Genomic DNA, 21,816 nt, shown 5'->3' on the forward strand with positions numbered 1-21,816 from the left:
ATCTTTAGGGACATTTCACAGCCTCTTGTTCAATTGTTAGGATGTTTTTAGCTTTCACAGGTAGGGAAGAAGGTAGCTTGTATAGCCATCGTCTTGTTGCTAAAATTGTAACGATTTTTCAGTGTTGCTGTTGCAATAGATCTTTTGCTTTTTTTTCCCTTCCTGTTTCTTTACCCAGAGCTGCTTTGTCTCTCAAAAACAATCTGGAATTACTTAATGCTAATGTTTTCTGGTTTTACTATTTACCCAGGACTCAAACGTTAAACATTAATGTTGGAAACTCCCTTTTCCTTACCTCATAGTCCTATATTTATTTAACTGTTATTTTGCCAGAAGAAATCCTCCTCTTTCTCTTTCTGTGTTAATGTCCATTTTTAAAAATTTTAACTGATAAACACATTTTATTTTTGCTTTGCTCTTTTTCAGGAGGCTTTAGAATTACCCCTGGATGATTTTGAAAAGACTGAGACCACAACGGGAAGCGAAGTGATTAAATATGAGTATCATGTCTTGTACTCCTGTAGCTACCAAGTGCCTGTGCTTTACTTTAGGGCAAGCTTTTTAGGTAAGACCATTTCGCCTGCTAAATGGAAATTCATAACATTTACATATAAGGCAGAAAGCAGATTTAGAAAATTATTCTTGAGAGAAAAAAAAAATAGAGTTAAAAATAAGAAAACTGTGGGTGAGGTAAGGTTGTACCAGTAAATTTTCTCATGCTTTAGAAAGAGTATCAAGACTTCAGAGTGAATGATATCATCCCAGCCTTAAGTCTGATCTTCAGATTCTTGGCCTCCTGCCCGACGTTGACTAAGCCCCCTGGCCCTTTCTCTTTTCCTTAAACAAGTAGGAACAACTTAAAGCTACAATGTTTATGTACTTGTAACTTTACAGTGAAAATTTCTTTCAGTCTTAAGCAATTCTGCTAACTCAAAGCCCCCATGTTTCCTTCCCCAAATGCTAATAATTATTTTGAGAACTGTTTATCAATTAGTTCAAGCTATATTTAAAAATAGCACTAACATTTCCTTCGGCCATCTATACATCTCCACTGCCGGAGCTTCCTGCCATGCTGTTACTCAACTCATTCCCCTTGCCAAGAAGGTGGAACACCCTGTCTCCTCTGAGGCCTTGGCTAATAAAGCTTATTTAATCAGCAGCCACATGGAGTTCTTACCCTCTAGGGCAGCAGTGACTCCCACTTCTATTCCTCTGACTAAACCGGGTCAGCACTGCAAGGCCTTGCCCCCCTGGGCTCGGGGAGGGAGAGGAGCTGCTTCCCTAGCTCACCCCCTACCCTATTTCTTATTTCTCCTTTTCTATCTGGCCTTATCAGCAGCATTTTGCATTTTGAACAGCCTTCTAACTTTTTCTGGATAGCTAAGACATCTGAATTTAGCCAGTGATATTTTATTTTTAATTAAAAAGTAGCTTAAGCTGCTTTGAATGTGTATTTGGTAGATTTAATCACTTGCTGCCTTATATTGTTTAATGGTCTCTAATTTTGCAGTGTTGGCGGTTTAACAAGCACTTAGGATTTAAAACACAAGAACAAATTCTCATAGACTCCCTGGTGAGAAGATTTTAATCTGAGGTGCAGTTCCTAAGAACTGACAATTTGGGGTAAATTTTCAACATGGGACTTGGGGAATTGAGGACACTGATAGTTACTAATTCACGAATTCTTGCTGCAGATTTATCCATATGATTATTATAGGCCTTAGAAACACTCACTTTATTGTTGTAAGAAGCCCAGAGGTTAAAGGAGGTTTGTTGTCAGTGAACTTTGTTATACTAAAAAGTAGAAGGGAATATATTTGTTTACCATGGGGGAGGGAAATATTTCTCTTGGATTTGGTTTGCAGTGGCTCTACCTAGTATCTTTCTAGATTCAAAGACATATCAAGGCTGCAGGTAGAGGAAATAGGACACTACTTCTTCAATACTGTACTTTCATATAATTAGTATGCACCATAAGCAGTTAATCACCAGAGAAGAGCTCCCAGAGACAAAACAAGTTGTTTAGCTTGTCAGCATTAGGGAATCGGAGGTGTTGAAACATGACTGCTTCTAGCTGGAAGTGGGTCTTGCCTAGGCTGGTAGATGAGCTCATACGTGTACTTTGCTCTTATGTGCCAACAGCTCCCCTTACAGTACAGCACAGTAATTGTTCCTGCAAGTCCAATTATATTTTAATGAAATTTGTAGACTTCTAAGATCTTTTCTTTATGATGGTTTTTTATTTCTTAAATAATAATAATAATAAACAAATACTCCACTAGCTTTCTTGGATCCTATCTATATACTTGTAAGACACCTTTTATTTATGCTTAATAAAAGAAAACTAAAATGAGCTACTTATTTTATATGGCAGCCTTCCTTGTTCCTCCCTCACCGTTCTGTGTTGTATGGAATGAGCACTAGGGATTTTCAAATTCCAGAATTCATTTGGTATTTATTCAGGTACATTAAAATATCTAATTTAATTTGTCAAAGCATACTGAATGTTTTCTTGTGGAGAAATATGAAAAATGGTTCTTTCTTTGATCATATCCTAAGAATTTCTTTTCTCTTTTCTACTAACTGAACCTAATGGATGTTCAAAAAAATGTTTCGCCCTTTACTCTAGTTATAATTTTTCTTTTATTCCCCTTAACCCATTCCCTTTTTCTGTGATATCTGATTACTCTGGCTCTCCATCTGTTTGTTAACCAGATCTCTGTCAGTGTGGATTCCTAACATCTTCCTCTTACTCCAGGTCCAGATTTTTCTTTGTCTTATTCTAACAGAGTTCCGACCTAGAAAGAGGATGATTATAAAATTTCTTGCTCAGGGGTCTTTTTTGTTGCTTCAGAAATAGTTCACTTAGCCCTGTTTTTGACAGATATTTAGAATTTCTTTTGCATTTGGTTGTTAGTAAAAATTAGTTACTCTGCTCTGCATTTTCTTCTGCTACCTTTTTTTTTTAAGTAAAGCAATTAGTAATAGTAGTTCCCATTTAAATTGACATGACCTTTTCTTTTATCAGCTGGTTTAGATTCTAGAAGAAATATTTATTGTGTTTCTTAAAATACAAATCCATTGGATTGTGATTACTTCTTATTCCTCTGTATTGGCCAGTGTCCACCAGGCATACTGTTGCCTAGGATTCAGCTAACATGGCACATGCTTGTGTCACTCCCATGTCATATCATATCACAGCACATCATTTCACATCATATCATATGTAATATCACAGTATTACAGAATTGTTTGTCACCTATAAAATGGTAAGTGAGAAAATAGAGCTGTAAGGTAATAAAGAGGGAGGAAGGAAATTAATAGTGAGTACCTACAGCCTACAAAGTAATAAGCCTTACTCATGGCAGTGTGTGTGTGTGTGTGTGTGTGTGTGTGTGTGTGTGTGAGACAGAGACAGAGACAGAGACAGAGAATAATAAGTATGTGACATTTGTTATTTGTCTTATTCATTTTGACACCCACAGTATCAACTGTGATACAGCTTCAGCAAGTATTTATTGAATTAATCAATGATGAGGGATCTCTAACCATTTCTGCATACAACCCAAAGATGGAAACATTGTGATAGTGCCTGATTTTTAAATTGCAGAACTGCTCTGATAGGTTATAAGGAAGATGTACAAGAGTGGTGTTGTTGTCTCCGGGAAACTCAGGACCCAAAACATGTATGTGCCTTTCCTCTTTAGTTTGATCCTTCTCATAGATTGCAGAAGTGGTTGACTAAGGAAAATGGAAAGTCTTGAGTACTCAAAGAGTGGGATCTAAACTAGCTGAGTAGCTGCTCCACTTCTGTAAACACATATTTTTGTTGGATCCTTGAAGGCACACAGCCAAATTGTGATAGCATTCTGCTGCTGAGTACCTCTCATTCCTACTACTTGGACGTTTAGGACTTGGGTTCCCTAGGGGGTAACATGGTTATAAGAAGAGAAATAAATCCTTTCCTGTATTCTTTTTTTCCCCTAATTACTTTTGTCATTTGAAATTTGGAAGAAGTAGTGGAACACAATACCATTTGTTACCCAGCAGTGGGTAAGACATAACTACATTCCTGTAAAGTGGTAATAAATAGCCTATATTTGGATAGTGCTTAGTAGTTTATGAGTCCATTCTCACAAAACACTGACATCTTCAGTGCTCACTGTATCCATCCACCCAACTATTTTTGAAGCATGCTATTTTAAAGAAGAGTATTTGTATCATGCAAAAGGCTTTCTCTATTGCCCATGATTCCAGCACCTTTTTATGTCCTATTTTTCCTTTTTGAGAGCTTGGTTTTGGTCAAAGGCTGGTGGCAAGTGTTAGGAATGTAGTTAAAACCTTAATTATAAACATAATGTCATAGGGCTTCACCAGAGTCCTAAGCTTACATGGTTTCCCCTTTCATTGCAACTAGAGATTTCTATATTTATTTCAGCTTGAATTCTGATTTATTCCTGCTCTTTCTTCTTTTCCTTTGTTCTCAATCTCTATTGAAAAATAGACCAAGTGGTTCTTCTCATTTTCAAAATATTTAATTCTTTGGCTGACATATGGGTTCTTCTTGGGAACTGTTTTGACATATTTCTTTAATTAGTCAGAAGAGCTGCTTTTGAATAGGGAAGGAAACATTTCTTCCATTCAGCAACTGAATGTCTGTTCTTTCTGGAGATCCATTCTATTATTGGCCCAGGAAGTAATAGTATAGAACTAAAAACGTAACCCAGATATTTCATGTGGAAGATTTGTCCACTTGTTATATGCCCAAAGGATGCTCATGGAGGAACAGAGAGAAAGAAATCGCCAAAAAATAATGATCTCTCAAAAGCAAACCATGATAAAGACTAGCAAAAAAGTAAGAATAATGGAAAGTTTGGACTAAAGCAGTGTATAAAACATCAAGGAAGGGGAAGAAGAAGCTTGTTCAACACGATCTGGAACAAGAGGAAGTCTTTAGAGTACATAGAAAAGAATGACAGGAAAACAGAAAGATGGAGTTGGAGAAGTTGGAGAATAAAAGTAAAATGTCCAAGGCTCTGTCCAACAACTTGCAAGAGAAGGTTACAGGTTGGCTTTTCTGAAAAGGCTGGGAAAAGCAATGGAGATGAGGAGGAGAGTGAGTGCCAAGCTGTAGGGCTGAAGAGAGCATGGCATATTTGGCGAACAGTGCGAGGCCAGTTTGGAGTAAAGGTTTCCTGAAGATTAACTGGAAGAAATGTTTGGAAAGATACGTTGAGGTCAAATTATGAAAGAGATAATAGATTGGAAGGGTTGCCAGCACAGTGAGAGTTAAGGCAGCTTGTTGAACAGGAAAGAAAAGGTGGATTAGAGAGGTACTTAAAGATTGGAGCAAAATGATTCTAGTTAATTATTACAATGAGCAGAACATTGAAAATGATTTGACAGATAATTTAGAGTCTTATTTGACTATAGAGAATCTTTAAGAAAGTTCAAATGTGCCACATTTACTTATATAAAGTTATAAAGCTATGATAATGGAATGGAACACGAATTTTGATAGATTTGAAAGAGATTCTAGGAAATAAAATGAGATTTAAGAGCAAACAGTGAAAGTTATTCAGAAAAATAATGAAAAATTATTTGATTAATACAAAGATATTCAGATTGAAAACTCCAAACAATTGAGAAAATTTAATAAGAATTATTTGTTGAACCATGTAAATACTTGATATAGTATGGAAATTTAGGATGCTTGTTTAAAACATATGATGGGGGGAATCCCTGGGTGGCTCAGCGGTTTAGCGCCTGCCCTTGGCCCAGGGCCCGCCATCCTGGAGTCTCGGGATGAAGTTCCGCGTCGGGCTCCCTGCATGGAGTCTGCTTTCCCTCTGCCTGTGTCTCTGCCTCTCTCTCTCTCTCTCTCTCTCTCTATGTCTATCATGAATAAATAAATTTAAAAAAATAAAACATATGATGGGAATAGAATCCCATTGAAAAATCATGCCCGGTTTTAAAAATGTTTTAAAGAAAAAAATGCTAGAGAAGTGTGAAACAAAACTACAGGGAGAACTAATTAGCCAAAATATTTACTCTAACCTGTGTTAGTACAAAATACCATATATACAAAAAGCAACAGATTTTAAGTGGATCCAAGGGCCAGAAGAGGACATGAAAAGGTAAATTTATTTTCTTACCTTCAAGAGACTATATTTTAGCTTTTTCAGATAGAGTAAGGAAGAAACATTTCTTTGCTTAAGGAAGAAACATTTCTTTGCTTACTCTTGGCAGAATGGTTCGTATTTTGGAAGGAAGAAACATTTCTTTGCTTACTCTTGGCAGAATGGTTCCTATTTGAAACATCCATGGGGCGCCTGGGTGACTCAGTTGGTTAAGCATCTGCCTTTGGCTCAGATCATGATCCCAGGGTTCTGAGACAGCCCTGTCCTGACTCCCTGCTCAGTGGGGATTCTGCTTCTCCCTCTGACTCTCCTCTCCTTGTGCTCTCTCTCAAATAAATAAAATGTTTTTTAAAAAAGAGAAATATCCATTAAAATATACATGAGTGCCTACTGTGTGCACAGCACAGAAATTCATTAGCCTGTTTTCTAAATCTGGTGAAAAATAACACTGCTCACCTTGAAACTAGGTTATTGCTTTTCTCCTTCTTTAAAGTCGTCAAAGCAGAGCTCTTTAAGTTTAGGTATTATGTGCTATGCTTAGAAGGTAGAGGATCCTCTGGGGAGAGGATCAAATTAGATTGATACACAAGGTACTGCTATAGGCATAGTAGGTCCAAGTTCTGGAGGTACTGAGGTTTTTTTTTTTTTAAGATTTTATTTATTTATTTATTCGAGAGAGAGAGAGAGAGAGGCAGAGACACAGGCAGAGGGAGAAGCAGGCTCCCTGCAGGGAGCCCAACGTGGGACTCGATCCCAGGTCTTCAGATCACACCCTGGGCTAAAGGTAGTGCTGAGCCACCTGGGCTGCCCTTTGAGGTACTGCGGTTTGAAGAGAGCCAGGAGTCCAAAAATACTGAGTACTGGGATGCCAGACCAAGAGGTTGGAATCAAAGCCACAGAACACTTTGTATAGAGTGTCTTCTGTTTTACAACCAGAAGACTTAACATTGTAAATATTCATCTGGTGATTTGGTCCTTGGAATGCTGATGAATAGGAGCATCTCAAAGCTGATGTCTCAGGGTGCCTGGGTGACTCAGTTGTTAGGTGTCTAACTCTTGTTTTTGGCTCAGGTCATAATTTCAGGGTTGTGAGATCCAGCCACAGGTCTCCAAATAGCTATGGGGGGGCGGTGGGGAGGAAGGAGGGGAGTCTGCTTGAAGATTCTCTCCCTCTGCCCTAACGCCCGCTCACTCTCTGTTCCTTTCTTTTTCTCCAATAAATAAATCTTAAAAAAAAGTTGATGTCTCAGGTATCTTGTGGATCCAGTGTTGCTTCACTTGAGACGTTTTCTGATTAAGAGATTCCTCATTAGGTTTATATGTACTTCTACTAGGTAAGTGTTTAACTTAAGTGACAGGTTATAGCATCACTTGCATTATTATCAGTTATCTAACATAGTATGTGGACAGTTTATAATTACTCAAAATTACACTTCTTTGTCCTCTTTGCTGTATTTCTCACAAAAAATAGATTGCAACATACATAGACTTTCTCATGTAATTAAAAGATGTCTTATATTTGTTTTTACTCCAATTACTAGACAAATATATAACACTTAAAAGATTTGCACTGGGTAATTTAAAAAATACATAACGATTAAGCAAGACTTTCAAACCACTTATTTGGGCTGTATTCGTTAGATATACCTGGTTGCAAATAATTAATGGAAAGGTAGAACTTAGAGTCAACTGATTGTGTTAGAATGACAGGATGAGGGATCCCTGGGTGGTGCAGCGGTTTGGCGCCTGCCTTTGGCCCAGGGCGCGATCCTGGAGACCCGGGATCGAATCCCACATCGGGCTTCCGGTGCATGGAGCCTGCTTCTCCCTCTGCCTGTGTCTCTGCCTCTCTCTCTCTCTCTCTGTGACTATCATAAATAAATTAAAAAAAAAAAAGAAAGAAAACTCCTCTTTAAAAAAAAAAAAGAATGACAGGATGAGGAATGTCTACCTCATTTTGGTGTTAGTGGTGAAAAATGAGGCTCCGCCTTCTACTTATTTTTTAATTTCTCTCCCAAATTAGAAGTATGTTTGGATGCTGAAAAATCATATATCCACTATGTCTCCATCTACTTGATACTATAGATTTATATAAATACGGGTTTTTAAAAAATATATAAATTGTGATTTTTTATCATGATTATTCAGTCATTATTCTTAGTAATAATTGTGCTATTTGCTCTAGAAATAATATTGAATGCTCATCTATCCAATCATTGGAAAATACTTTTTGCAGAAGACATGAAGATATCTGTGGCATGTGGAGATGAACAAAGGAAATCAGAGCTGGATGTTGCCCTCAAGGAGCATATAGTCTAATGAAGGAAACAAAACAAGTCTGAAATTCACTGTAACAAGTAGAATATATTAAGAGCCATAATAGAGGTAAAAATTGCCACCAGGCAGAGTAGATTGGTGGTTGCCAAGAGCTGGACAATAGGAAAAATGAGGAAAAAATGATCTGTCCAAGGGTACAGATTTCATTTATAAGATGAGTAAGTTCTGGGGATCTAAAAATGTATACCATGGTATCTGTAGTTAACAACATGTAATATCATACACTTGAAAGTTACTAAGAGAGTAGATTTTATATGTTCTATCTACACAAACACACACACACTATGTGAGGTGATGGATGTGATGACTAACATACGGTGGTAAACATTTTCTAATATACATGTATCAAATCATGTTGTACACCTTAAATTTACACAATGTTGTATGTCCATTATATTTCAGTAAATCTGGGGAAAAAAATTGCTACTAGGGCTCAGAGGACAGAAATTATCTTGAGCTGCAGTGATCAGGAGACACTGGGGCTGCACGTTGGATTTGTCCATGCAGTGATGAGTGAAAGGGCAAGCCAGCCTAGTAAGATACCCAGGACAGGGGCCCCTGGGTGGCTCAATTGGTTAGTATCTGCTTCAGCTCAGGTCATGATCCTAGAGTCCTGGGATTGAGTCCTGCGTCGGACTCCCTGCTCAGTGGGGAGTCTGTTTCTCTCCCTCTCGTGCTCCCCCGACCTGTGCTCTCTCTCTGCCAAATAAATAAATAAATAATTTTTAAAAACCCCTAAAACCCAGGAAAGGCAAAATCCTAGATACTCTGAGGTTAGGCAGCGTGGGTGGAGACTACCAGTGATGAGAACAACACCACAACTAATACATGTGCTACCAGTGATGAGAACAACAGCACAACTAATACATGTGCATTGCTTTAAATGGTTTGCAGAGAGCTCCTGGGTACAGAGACATTGAGTATAGTGGTGAAGGTGCAGGATCTGGAACCAGAAAGCCTTGGTTCTGATTCCTAGCTGTGCAACTAACTGCATGTCCTGGGGAGCAATTATTAAACTTTTTGTTTTCTTTCATCTGGAAAATAATTGAGATAGTAATAATAATAATACTAGTAATACCTATCTCATAGAGTTTTGAGGTATGTGAGCTAATATATGAAATGGGGCTTGGCGTCTAGTATCTTTCAACAATGCTAGCCGTGTTATGTATTTTGATCCTCACAATAACACGATATCGTGAAGGCACAATAACAGTGTAAGGTAGGAGCTGTGATTATCCTTGTCCATGTACATAAAAACTGAGTGCTTAAAAACAAAAACAAAAAACTGAGTGCTTGAAGGGGTTAAATGATTTATTCAAAGGTACATAAAAAATTATGGGGTTGAGATTCAAACTCTCATTTTTTTTATTGCATGATAAAGTAACCAAAATCTAAGAAACATACAAGTTAACCAATATCATATGTCAGTAGAGAGAAGTTGCCATAATCTGTATTTTTGGAATTTTCATTCAGATTTCCTGAGATTAATTAAGATTAATAAAGATATAAAGTACTAAAAAATGGATGTAAGGATAAATAAAAATGACAGAATTAGGCAGCATAGTAACTGATATGAATGTACCTGAACAATTAACACTCATTTCATATCACAATGTAATTTTCTCACTGAAGCAAAAATGAATTTTCCCCTTTGGTGGAGCATCATCTCTGCCTTACTGTGGAGTATGACATGAATTTTTATATCCTTCAAAGCTCTCTTGAAGACAATATATTGAATAATGACATATTTCAGTGTGAATAATCCAACTTTTCCTTTTTATTTCTAGTGGCCACATTCAGAACATTATTCTTAAACTTACTGTAGATAATGTTTACTCTCTGCAATCTTCATTTTAGGACTTAGGAAATTTTAGTGAAACCATGCACAATAGGATAAAGGTGACTTCAGCATGCTTTCACTACAGTTAGGTGGTACCAGTGTCTCATGCTGTTATTTGATTCATGAAAACTAATAGCCCTGAGAAATTTAATTTAGAGAGCTGCACGTTTTGAGTAATGTATAGATTACTTGACACGTAGGTTATTATTCAATTGAGAGATTTTATATGAAAATTGCTAAATTAAATGCTACTGGCAGTTGCTAAAGATTGTACTTTTTAATTATTCTATTTTTCATCCAGTGTATCTTCTTCTTTTGTCATTGACATTCTAGATCGCTGACAGAGTATTCCTTTAGCTCTAATATGTATTATCGTTCCAGGAGATAGAGGCACACAGTAGGCACTCAATAAACACTTGCTAAATAAATGGCCTTCATTTACCATGCTTACTTTGTGGATTGCTGCTGAAATTATTTCAGCTTCTGCTTCAATTTTTCAAGTATGCAGGGGATCTTACTGAACTTCTCAGCCTCAGTGAGATTAATGAGATTTCTAAGCATGTTAAAATTGGTGCTATCGAATATCATGGGTCTATAACTAGAGAGTTGTTGATTGAGTATGCTTATGTCTCCTCTGGCTGAGGCCAGACAGAAAAAAATAGACCCTCTTAACAGGGCTTAAAGTTTCTGATTGAAGATACCTTCAACTGAACATGAAGGCATGTAATAATGTGTTTCATGAGCTTAACCAAGTATTTGTTTATGCCCACAATTTAATTTTAGGTTGAGGTTTTGGGTCTTTGGTTTTCATAAATACATAGATAGAGTCAAAATCACAAAGTTCTTCGAGTTTCTGCAATATTTAAGCTTCAGTTTTATGACGTGATTTTTGAAATATATTTGATGATCTCAGTTTAATGGCTTCAGTGGAATTTCAGAAAGTTCCCTTTGCTTTTAAAATAATTAGAATCGCAACCATATTTTGAATATATTTTATGCATCAATAGCATATGGCATGGTTTTGGAGATATTGCTGATTAGGTCAAAATTTTTTGTTTTAGCAGAAAAGATCACAAAACTAACTTTTGTATGTCTTTGATCATGAAGGCACAAGCTGTGACTAGGCAAGTTGATGATGAAGGCTTAGAGAAAAGAACCCATATCACAGTTCATGAAGTCATTATTGTCATATGTGTATGTGAGAGCGAATATACCTAGATCATCTGCATTGTAGATCGTCAGCAGAAGCTGGAGAGATGCACTCTTATCATAGTAGCCTGCACACGCGCTCATTTGATCATCATTAATACGTGCATTTTTAAACAGTCTCTAAATGCATTAGAGAATGCAATCATATCTATTCACTGTTCTCTTTCTAGCAAGTGGGTAGCACTCTTAGAAACATGCACGTAGGAGCGTCATGACTCTTTTTATGTTTTGAATTTATTATTTTTAACTCTGTATCTCTTATTCTAAGTTGACCAGATTACTTTTTTTAGGTCTTGTGCTGTAAGATGTTAACTTTTTTTCCAGTAAATTTGGTGTTATCTGAAAACTTACGTCACATACGCTCAATTCTGGCATCAAATCTAATGAAAATATTCTATTACATTTGTTCTGGGTTTTTCCACATTGTTGCTAGCTGCTGATTATTGCATTTTGTATGAATGGTTCCAGCAGAGTATGTGGGGGGTTTGGCGGTGGTAATATCCGAGCCACTCACTCCATCCTTAGATTGTAGGCTGAAATATTTTAAGGAGTCAAATTAAAATCATCACTGATGGCCAGATATTAAACCAAGCATTCTTCTCTAGATCTGCAAAGCCTTTATCTGTCTTAGAGGAAATAAAGTTAAGGAGGGCGTCCTTTCACTTATAATTTATTCAGTAAATATTTATAAAGCATTTGCAATGTGTGAATGGAAGTTGGAACTACATGGTGGGGCTGCAGTGGTGAATGCATAGGCGCAGTCTCCACCCTCAGAGGCTGTAGGGAATGGCGGGAAGGGCACTGAGACTTGAATTCCAGCTCAGCGCAGCCAGGAACTGGCTGCATAATTTTGGCTGATGTATATTTCCCAAGACCTTGGTTTCCTTATTTATAAAATGACTAATTACACCAGCTCTCACATTTTATTATCCTACAACTTGATTTCTTATAACTTTGACATCTGAAAATTATTGTAAAAGCTTCTTTTTATAATTTGATTATTTGGTTTACTATTTGACATTGAGGTACTTAAGATCCTATTCCCCTCTTCCAACATCAGTACACACACACACACACACACACACGTGTGTGTGTGTGTGTGTGCATGTGCTTATTTTGAAGATCTGTAGTGCTTACCTTAAGGGCAAAGTTTTGCCCTGTTCTGTAAATGTGTTCAGAAAACAATATAAAACAGACACTGAAGGCAGCTTGTTTTTAACTTGTAGCTAAACATGACATTCAAATGTTAATTGGATGAATAAATCTTGTTCATTTTACAGACATGGAAATGTCAATGGAATAAAACTATTTATCACAAGATAATGGTCTCCTGCCGCCAGATAAATGCCAAGATGAAGATACTTATTGAAAATGTATCAAAATATTCTATTGCTATTTATTGAAAATAAAGGTTGAGGGAAAGTTCAACTTTTCAGGTCAAACATGAGAAATGCCCTGCCTATGGTATTAGTATATTATATCGTCAAACACAATGTGCATGGTGTAGAAACATGAGAAAATTCTAAGAAATAGTGATCTATAAATGAATCCTTTAGCTTTCTAGTATGAGAAATACTGCAGTGGTGCAGTGGAGGCTGGGAGGAGATACCTGCTATGTATTAAACTCTGACTGTGTGCCTGGCACAGTACTGGGTGTGTTCACTTATGCAAGCCTGTTCACATGAACAAGATTTGAGAAGGATAATTATCCTCATTTACAGGTAAAGTTGAAAGCCAGGTAACTTGCTGTCGCATAGGGCGTAAGTGCCAACACCAGAGTTTAAATTTTTTTTTTTTTTAGTTTATTTATGATAGTCACAGAGAAAGAGAGAGAGAGAGAGGCAGAGACACAGGCAGAGGGAGAAGCAGGCTCCATGCACCGGGAGCCTGACGTGAGATTCGATCCCGGGTCTCCAGGATCGCGCCCTGGGCCAAAGGCAGGCGCTAAACCATTGCGCCACCCAGGGATCCCAACACCAGAGTTTAAACTTAGCCTGGGCTCCAAGTCCAGTGCTTTTCTCCTACACTGTACATCTCTACTTAAACTCCAGGAGTCTGAGTACAATACCTTTTGCTTTGGTGTGTATTTGTGTGTGTGTGTGGGGGGGTGTTGGGGTGGATTATTTCCCTTAGTTTTATTGCATCCAATGACCAAATACATCTTTAGGTCTAATGATTTGATACACTGATGAGTTTTCTTTACATGCTCTTGTCCACTTGCCTGAGAAAAAGAACACACCCATAAGTTCTGAGGATTTGATAGCTCTGAATGGGCCAAGTAGCGTTAAATTTTAGTAATAAGGCCACATTCTGTCCAGCAGTGTGCAGTTTCAAAGTCTCTAGGTAAATTCTTCTTTCTACTTTCTTTTACAAATTTAAATACCTGTTTTGCTACTTGTGCCATAGTGGCTTGTTACGAATATAAGTGAATTGGTGAAGCTGTTTAAAGAAAAACAGAATTATTGTTCACTAGATATTTTCCTAATCTCTTCATGCCAATTCCTGCTCATGTCCCTCCACCTGCCATAAACACTGGATGTTACTGACTCCCTCCTCTGGACTGTGTGAGAACTGCAGTTTTCCTCTTGGCAACAACCACTTTCTACCTAGTATTTTAGTATTAATATACTGTTGATATACTTGTCATAGCTTCCCTAGTAGATGGTAGGCTTCTTACTAGGAGAAATTGTGTGCTTTCCTTTTCTCTATTCCCCATGGTACTCAACAGAGTGATTCGAACATTACAGATAGTCAATGAGAGAGTGAAAGAAGCATGTGTATGTATCATCTTTGATTTCAGAACTAGAGGAAGTATTAAGATTTCAGAGGTATTCATAGTGCACCCTTGTGAATATGGGAGTCTGTGTACCTGGTCCTTTGCCTGTGCTTGTACCTATCAGTTTTCTCTAAAATACATTTGGACCTTATTTATTTTGCATAATTCCTATAGGCAATGAATGAGCAGATAATTGAACTGCTAGATGGTTACAAAGGAGAGAAGCTTGAATGTTTAAATTTCCCTCAGGAAGAAAATAGTAATTCATATAGCACTCTTTTGATATATAAGTAATATGTATACTAGCAAAGATTTCTTTTTTTAAAATCATAACATTCTTCTAGTAGTTTCAGATAAACACCAAGCACCATTGTGTCAAATGGTTTACTGACCAATGGTCTTTGCCATGTGCTTTTGCAGATGGAAGGCCTTTAGCTCTGAAGGACATATGGGAAGGAACTCATGAATGCTATAAGACCCGGCTGCTGCAGGAGCCATGGGACACCATTACCCAACAGGTTAGAGAGTATTTTTATTTTATTGTATGTGATTTTTTTTCCCTCTGCTGCTCATCTTCTAGTTCTCTCTCCTCTACTCTTTTTTTCCTTATTTCATTCCTCTACATCCTTACAGATTTCAGCTCAAAGACAGTTTCCTTTGAAACACCTTCTCAGAGTTCGTTTCTTTTCCTTATTATAGCTCTCAAAGCAATTGTGTGTGCTTATCACAATTTTAAATTATATATTTGGATAGTTTTCTTTTAATTAATGTCTTTCTTTGTCATTGTACTGTGCATTCCCATGTAGGCAGAACTCCACCCCCCCCTCTGTTTTTTAAAGATTTATTTATTTATTTTAGCGAGGGAGAGTGCTCAGCATGAGTGGGGTAAGGAGTGGGGGAGGGAGAGGGAGAGAGTGAATCTCAAGCAGATTCTGTGCTGAGCTCGATCTCACCATCCAGAAATCATGGCCTGAGCTGAAACCAACAAGAGTTGATGCTTAACTAACTGTGCCACTCAGGCACCCCTTTTTTTCTCCTTATCATGCACCCAGCACTGGCACAGCACTTATCATATAGTGAGTGCTCAATAAAAATGTATTAAGTAAAAGAGAATAGAAACTAAGTTGGCATATTCACTAAGAAGTACATGATTTAACTTGTGTTACCTACAGTGCTTCAGAGTTTTACTCATAGGTACATTTGCAAAAAAAAATTAACTTCTGATTAATAATAGATTTTCAATAGCAATCTGAAAAAAGTAGAGAAAATACATCTGCAAAAGTAGATATAAAAAGTAGATTTGCAAAAGTAGGGAAAAATAGATCTGTCAATCATATAAGTCATTATTACTGCCTTGCTAAAATCAGCAGTTAATTATTTTAGAAATTTAAAAATACTCATCACCTTGTAACCAATCATGGTCTCCTTAAAAATAATTTTTACTTATATCAAAAAACTTATTTTTTCCCAGCCTCTGTTAAGCTTAATCAAAGCTTCCTTTAAAAATGATTTTATCAGCCATTTAGAATTTTTATGCCCTCTTATGTGTTTGATCATAATAATGACAATTTACCTCCCAATCAACATAAGAATCCTTAGCATCTTGTAAGTAGTTCTTAGTGACTTCAAATGACCATTTTCTAGGTTTTAATTGAGGACAAAACTAGGTTTAAATACATGCATATTTCACACAGCCCCTAGAGTTAGTCCTTTCCTTTCCCTTCCCACCGTTGCCCTCTCAGATAAAGTCCTGTAGCCTCACCTGGAACAATTAGTAAGGCCTCACACCTCTGGTCTTCTGCTCCTTCCTTCCTGCCCCTACCCTTCGTCACATCCTCCTAACCATGATACACATATCTTGCCTGTGCACAGAACTGCAGTAGCCATCCAAAGGCCTGTGACATGTGGTCTAAGTGCCTCACCTGGGCTCCAGTGGCTGCCACTCCCTGGCTCCAATCTGCCCTTTCAAACTTATCTTCTACTCCACTGCACACAGGCTCAGCTCCTGCCAGCCATGGCTGTTCATTTCCCAGAAGCCGTTCTGTGCAGTTTGTTCTTGGAATTCTTTCCAGACTTAATGTCTTCCTGTTGCCTTTGTTCTGTCTTTATATTTCCTCTTTGTTCTCTCATGATTCTTTTTTAAGGCCACTTCAGGTCACAAAAATGGCCCCCTCTAAAATCCCAGTTCTGTAGACTGTAGGCATGGGGTTGCTATGAAGAAAAATAATGAGATATATAAGAAAATCCATCATGAAGATTTTTGGCAAGAACATTTTATTTTATCAAAGTGTTTTAGATTAACCTTTAAGTATCAAGGTGAGGGACGCCTGGGTGGCTCAGTGGTTGAGCGTCTGCCTTTGGCCCAGGGCATGATCCCAGGATCCAGGATCGAGTCCCACATTGGGCTCCTTGCAGGGAGCCTGCTTCTTCCTCGGCCTGTGTCTCTGCCTCTCTCCGTGTCTCTCAAGAATAAATAAATAAAATCTTTTAAAAATAAGTGTCAAGGTGAATGCTAAGAGTTTCAGCTTCCAGTGTCCTGCCAGTGACCACAGGCTATCTAAAAATGTATACTGTAGTGTCAGAATCCACAGGACCCAGAAAATGTTTGGTTGTAAGAGTCAAGGAAGATGGCAAAGGTTAGAGGCAAAAGATAGATGGCGGAGACATCCAAAAACACATATGTATGTAACTTTAGTGCCTTTTTTCTCTGCTCCTTTTCACTTACATTTTGCATTATGTTCTTGAGCCCATTTCTCATCCTTTCCCTTTTACTATCACTAGCAGTCCTGTTATTAATTTCAGTGCAAGCCTATAGCACAATTTCTGGTGATCTATGTCATTTTGGGTTTTAATTCTGTGTGTCTGTGTTTTGACTTGTGACATTTGAACAAGACTGAACTCAACTGTATGTTCTTAGTTTCCTAATATGATGTTGCCAATAGATATCTTGCTATTGATAGAACTAAGTTGTTAAACCAACCAAATGAACCAATCTGTGCATTGATTGCTTTTAAAGGAATTGACTAATATCTTTTAATTTGTAGACACTTACATGTCATGTAGACAGCCTGTTAGTGAACCATCTTTTCCTACCTGTCATAGTATAGTAGTAGTGATCAAATCCAACCACAATACGCATTATTATTTCTAACACTCAAGTATGTGGCTCACTTAATGGGAGAAATAGTTGATAAAACCAAACTACAACACAACTGTAGCATTTAAATATTCCTTTGGGATTTGTCTTATGGGGATTAATCTGTGGACAGCTTTCCCACTTTTGACAACAAACTTTGTTTAAGCTTTAGAATTGCTCATCACAGTGCATATGCAGGCATTAAAAATTTAGGGAAACTCACTTGTCACCATTGCATTACTTGGCATTTGAAAGTCATCATGAACCATCTCCTTTTGTGGTCTTGGCTTTTAATCCCAGATTAGTTAATGGCTTGGTATTTACGTGCTCTTCTCTGCTTGAGATCTTGGAGAGAGTAGGTCTTCATTTTTGTAAAGCCACTTGTGGAGAAAAAGTAGAGTGTCCTCAGTGGGGTGAATGGAAGGTTGCACTAGGGGAGAATGAGCTGATACAATATTGGTGGCACCAAACAGTAGATAGTATTTTGCAAAATTACACTAAAGAACCATTAGCTTGCAGACTGAACATGATAATAATATCCTGTCCTTCAGAGTGGCTTAAAAACAAAAGCAGCCTTCACACAATATAAAATGCATTTCACTTCATTTCCAGGCTTGATTGTACTCATATAGTTTGTTGCTCTTCATCTTTAGTAATCACACTTCTGTTCTCTGAGCATTTGTCTTGATGATAAGGACCTGTTCATGTCAGACATGAACCCTCTCTTTTGATGACAAGCCACTAATGAATCTCATACATTTGATTATGGTGATTACTTACCTGCTTCTGTCCAACATTACGAATTACGTATTATTTCAACCCTGTAGCCTAATAAAGAACTTCTGAAAGAAAGTTAACAGATGCCTAGGTTGGATCTGCCCAAATTGGTACAGTGAATGTTTCAATAATAATTACTTGCAGGTGTGGGCTGTATGTTTTAGGTAAAGAGCCCCTGCAATCTTGGCTCAGACTAAAAGTCATAAGATAAGAAAGCATACCTTGAATTTTGCTTGAAGATGTTTGTATTTATGTATGTGGGTGTGTAAACAGTCAGATAAGTAATTTTTTTTTACTGTTTTCTTGTTTTTAAGCTTTATATTATGGAAAATTATAAATATATACAAGAATAAGGAAAATAGTATAATAATACATTTGCAAACTCATGGCCAGTCTTATTTTTTTAGTATCTCACCCAATCTGGAATTTTATTTTATTTTATTTATTTTATTTTATTTTATTTTATTTTATTTTATTTTATTTTATTAAGATTTTATTTATTTATTCATGAGAGACGAGAGAGAGAGAGAGAGAGAGAGAGAGAGAGGCAGAGCCACAGGCAGAGGGAGAAGCAGGCTCCATGTAGGGAGCCCAACGTGGGACTCGATCCTGGGTCTCCAGGATCACACCCTGGGCCAAAGGCAGTGCTAAACCACTGAGCCACCCGGGCTGCCCCTAATCTGGAATTTTAAAAAGCAAATCCTAGACATCCTATCTCATTCATTCAAATTTAAGTATATATCTTTAAAAGATAAGGGCTTTGTACCAATTTTTATAGCAGCTTTATCCATGATTGCCCAAATGGAAACAACTCTGATGCCCTTCAGATCATGGAGATTAAACAAAATGGTACTCCTTACTAGGTAATCCTATTCAGTAATAGAAAGGAACCAATTACTGATATGCTGAACAATGTGGATGAGTGTTCAGAGAATTATTCTGAGTACAAAAAGGCAGTCCCAAAAGTTTGTGTAGTTTATGATTCCACTTATTTTGAAATGACAAAAATATAGATTAGAGAAGGGATTTGTTGTTATTGGGTATTAGAGAAGGAGTTATAAGTGGGACAGAAGAGATTGTGGCTATGCAAGGCAACATGAAGGAACCAATGGAAATGTAGTAATGGGAATGTCCTATATCTGACTCTATCAATGTTAGTATCTTGTTGTGGTATTGTACTATTGTTTTGCAAGGTGTTACCACTGGGGAGCTGGTGAAGGATATGAATAATCTTTCTGTATGATTTCTTACAACTGCATTTGGAATCTATAGTTATCTCAAAATAAAAAGTTTAATTAAAAAGAGGTAAGGACTTGGGACTCCTGGGTGGCTCAGCGGTTGAGCGTCTGCCTTTGGCTCAAGGCATGATCTCGGAGTCCTGGGATCGAGTCCCGCATCAGTCTCCCTGCATGGAGCCTGCTTCTCTCTCTTTCTGTGCTCTACCTCTCTCTCTGTGTCTCCCATGAGTGAATAAATAAAATCTTAAAAAAAAAAAAAGGTAAGGACTCTTAATAAACATAACCATATTCTGTTATCACAAAAAATTGTTAGTAATTTCTTAATATCATTAAATAAGCAATTGATGCTTAAATTTCCACAATTTTAAATTTTTTTTACAGTTTCTGTGAATCAGGATTCAAATAAGGTTTATACATTAAAATGGTTAGCATCTCTTCAGACGTTTGAAACAAAGATTCTCATTCCTCTCTCTTTTTCCTTATAAATTTTTGTTGAAGAAACAAGGTTGTTTGTACTGTAGTATTTGTGTTTATTTCCTATTAATATCTGGTGGTGGTTGGTGTGTTCCTCCCTGAGTTTTCCATAAACTGCTAGTTAGATCTGGAGGCTTGATCAGATTCAGGTTTGTTTTAGGGAGCAATACTTCATAGGTGATTTTGGATACTCTTATCAAAAGGCACATAATGTTTGGTTATTGTTCTTTTTTGTGGTGTTAGCAGCCATTCATGATTACTGCCTAGATCCATTAACTCATTAGGGTTTGCAAATGGTGATGCTCTAATTCCCTCATTCATTATTTATTAACTGAACTGCTTTCTAACAGCAGTTTCCCTCACCAGCTTATTACTTGAGGTATGCTTGTATACAAAGTGCAGGATAAATGTTTCTAGCTTTTAAGATAATGAGCTGGTTCTCTAGTGTCCAAAGGTGACCAAGAAAGTTTTCTTATGTATCTTTGTGGACTCATGAATATAAATGTTTTATGCATTTCAGTTCATTATAGTAATTATTGTTGCTTGATTGTTGCAATGACATGGATGAAACAATGCTAAGTGAAATAAGTCAGTCAGAGAAAGAAAAATGCCATATGATTTCACTCATATGTGGAATTTAAGAAACAAAACAGATGAACATAGGGGAAGGGAAGGAAAAATAAAATAACAGAGAGGGAGACAAACCATAAGAGACTCTTAACTGTAGGAAACAAACTGAGGGTTGCGGGAGGGGAAGTGGGTCGGGGGATGGGATAACTGGGTGATGGGCATTAAGGAGGGTACATGAGGGATGCCTGGGTGGCTTAGCGGTTGAGTGTCTGCCTTCGGCTCAAGGTGTGATCATGGTGAGGGGATACAGTCCCGCATCAGGCTGCCTGTGAGGAGCTTGCTTCTCCTATCTGCCTCTCTCTCTGTGTGTCTCTCATGAATAAAAAAAATAAATAAAATCTTTAAAAAGAAAAAGAAGGGCACATGATATAATGAGCACTGGGTATTGTATGCAACTAATGAATCACTGAATTCTACCCCTGAAACTGATAATACAGCATGTTACCTAAATTGAATTTTTTTATTTTTATTTTTTTAATTTTTATTTATTTTATTTATGATAGTCACACACAGAGAGAGAGAGGCAGAGACATAGGCAGAGGGAGAAGCAGGCTCCATGCACCGGGAGCCCGACGTGGGATTCGATCCCGGGTCTCCAGGATCGTGCCCCTGGGCCAAAGGCAGGCGCTAAACCGCTGCGCCACCCAGGGATCCCCCTAAATTGAATTTAAATAAAAAAAATTTTTTTAAGTCTCCTTAAGTTGACTCCTGAGTTATTTTGATATAACCCAAGTAGCTCTGAAAGCTTCTTGCTTTTTGGTTTGACAAGTTGTTGCACATTAATATTGTGCAAATCATGCCCTGACTTACCCCTCCATTTTCCAAGGAGGCTTGCTTTCTTTCAGAGCCTTTATCAAGGTGCTGGAACCACAGTGAACACCACTGCTTTCTAGCTGTATGAACGTGGGCAGAAATAAAAAACTCTCTGTGTCTTATTTTTCCATTAAAGATTATGGCAATATTTACATAGGGTTGGTGGGAAGACTGAAAAAGAGGGCTGCATACAAAGCTCAACCGGTGTCTTATCTCCCTTCAGATATTTTCTAACACCTGAACTGTGCACTTTAAATTTGGAAACCAAGACTTTGGAGGTACTTTATTTTGTGATTCCACAACGCTGTCTGAGTACAAGTAAATGAATGGGATTGGGTGGATAAAGTTGAAAAAAAAATTGTTATATTTCTTCATGTGACACAAATACTATGAGAGAACTGAATTAAATATTTGCGGGGAGTAAAGAGGAAACTGTGCAATATATA

General features: G+C 37.4%; 1 protein-coding gene across 2 annotated transcripts in view; it reads left to right on the forward strand.

Annotated features, from left to right (window-relative positions):
* The window catches only part of ATG10 (autophagy related 10), a 213,127-nt gene that overhangs the window by 134,773 nt on the left and 56,538 nt on the right, over positions 1-21,816 (forward strand). For both annotated transcript variants that reach the window (XM_055342228.1, XM_055342227.1), the window contains exons 4-5: positions 427-565; positions 14,723-14,820. In XM_055342228.1, the coding sequence (XP_055198203.1) occupies positions 427-565; positions 14,723-14,820 (237 nt within the window). The remainder of the gene's footprint in view (positions 1-426; positions 566-14,722; positions 14,821-21,816) is intronic.

Source organism: Nyctereutes procyonoides, unplaced genomic scaffold, assembly GCF_905146905.1.
Source record: "Nyctereutes procyonoides isolate TBG_1078 unplaced genomic scaffold, NYPRO_anot_genome, whole genome shotgun sequence".
Taxonomy (NCBI): Eukaryota; Metazoa; Chordata; class Mammalia; order Carnivora; family Canidae; genus Nyctereutes; species Nyctereutes procyonoides.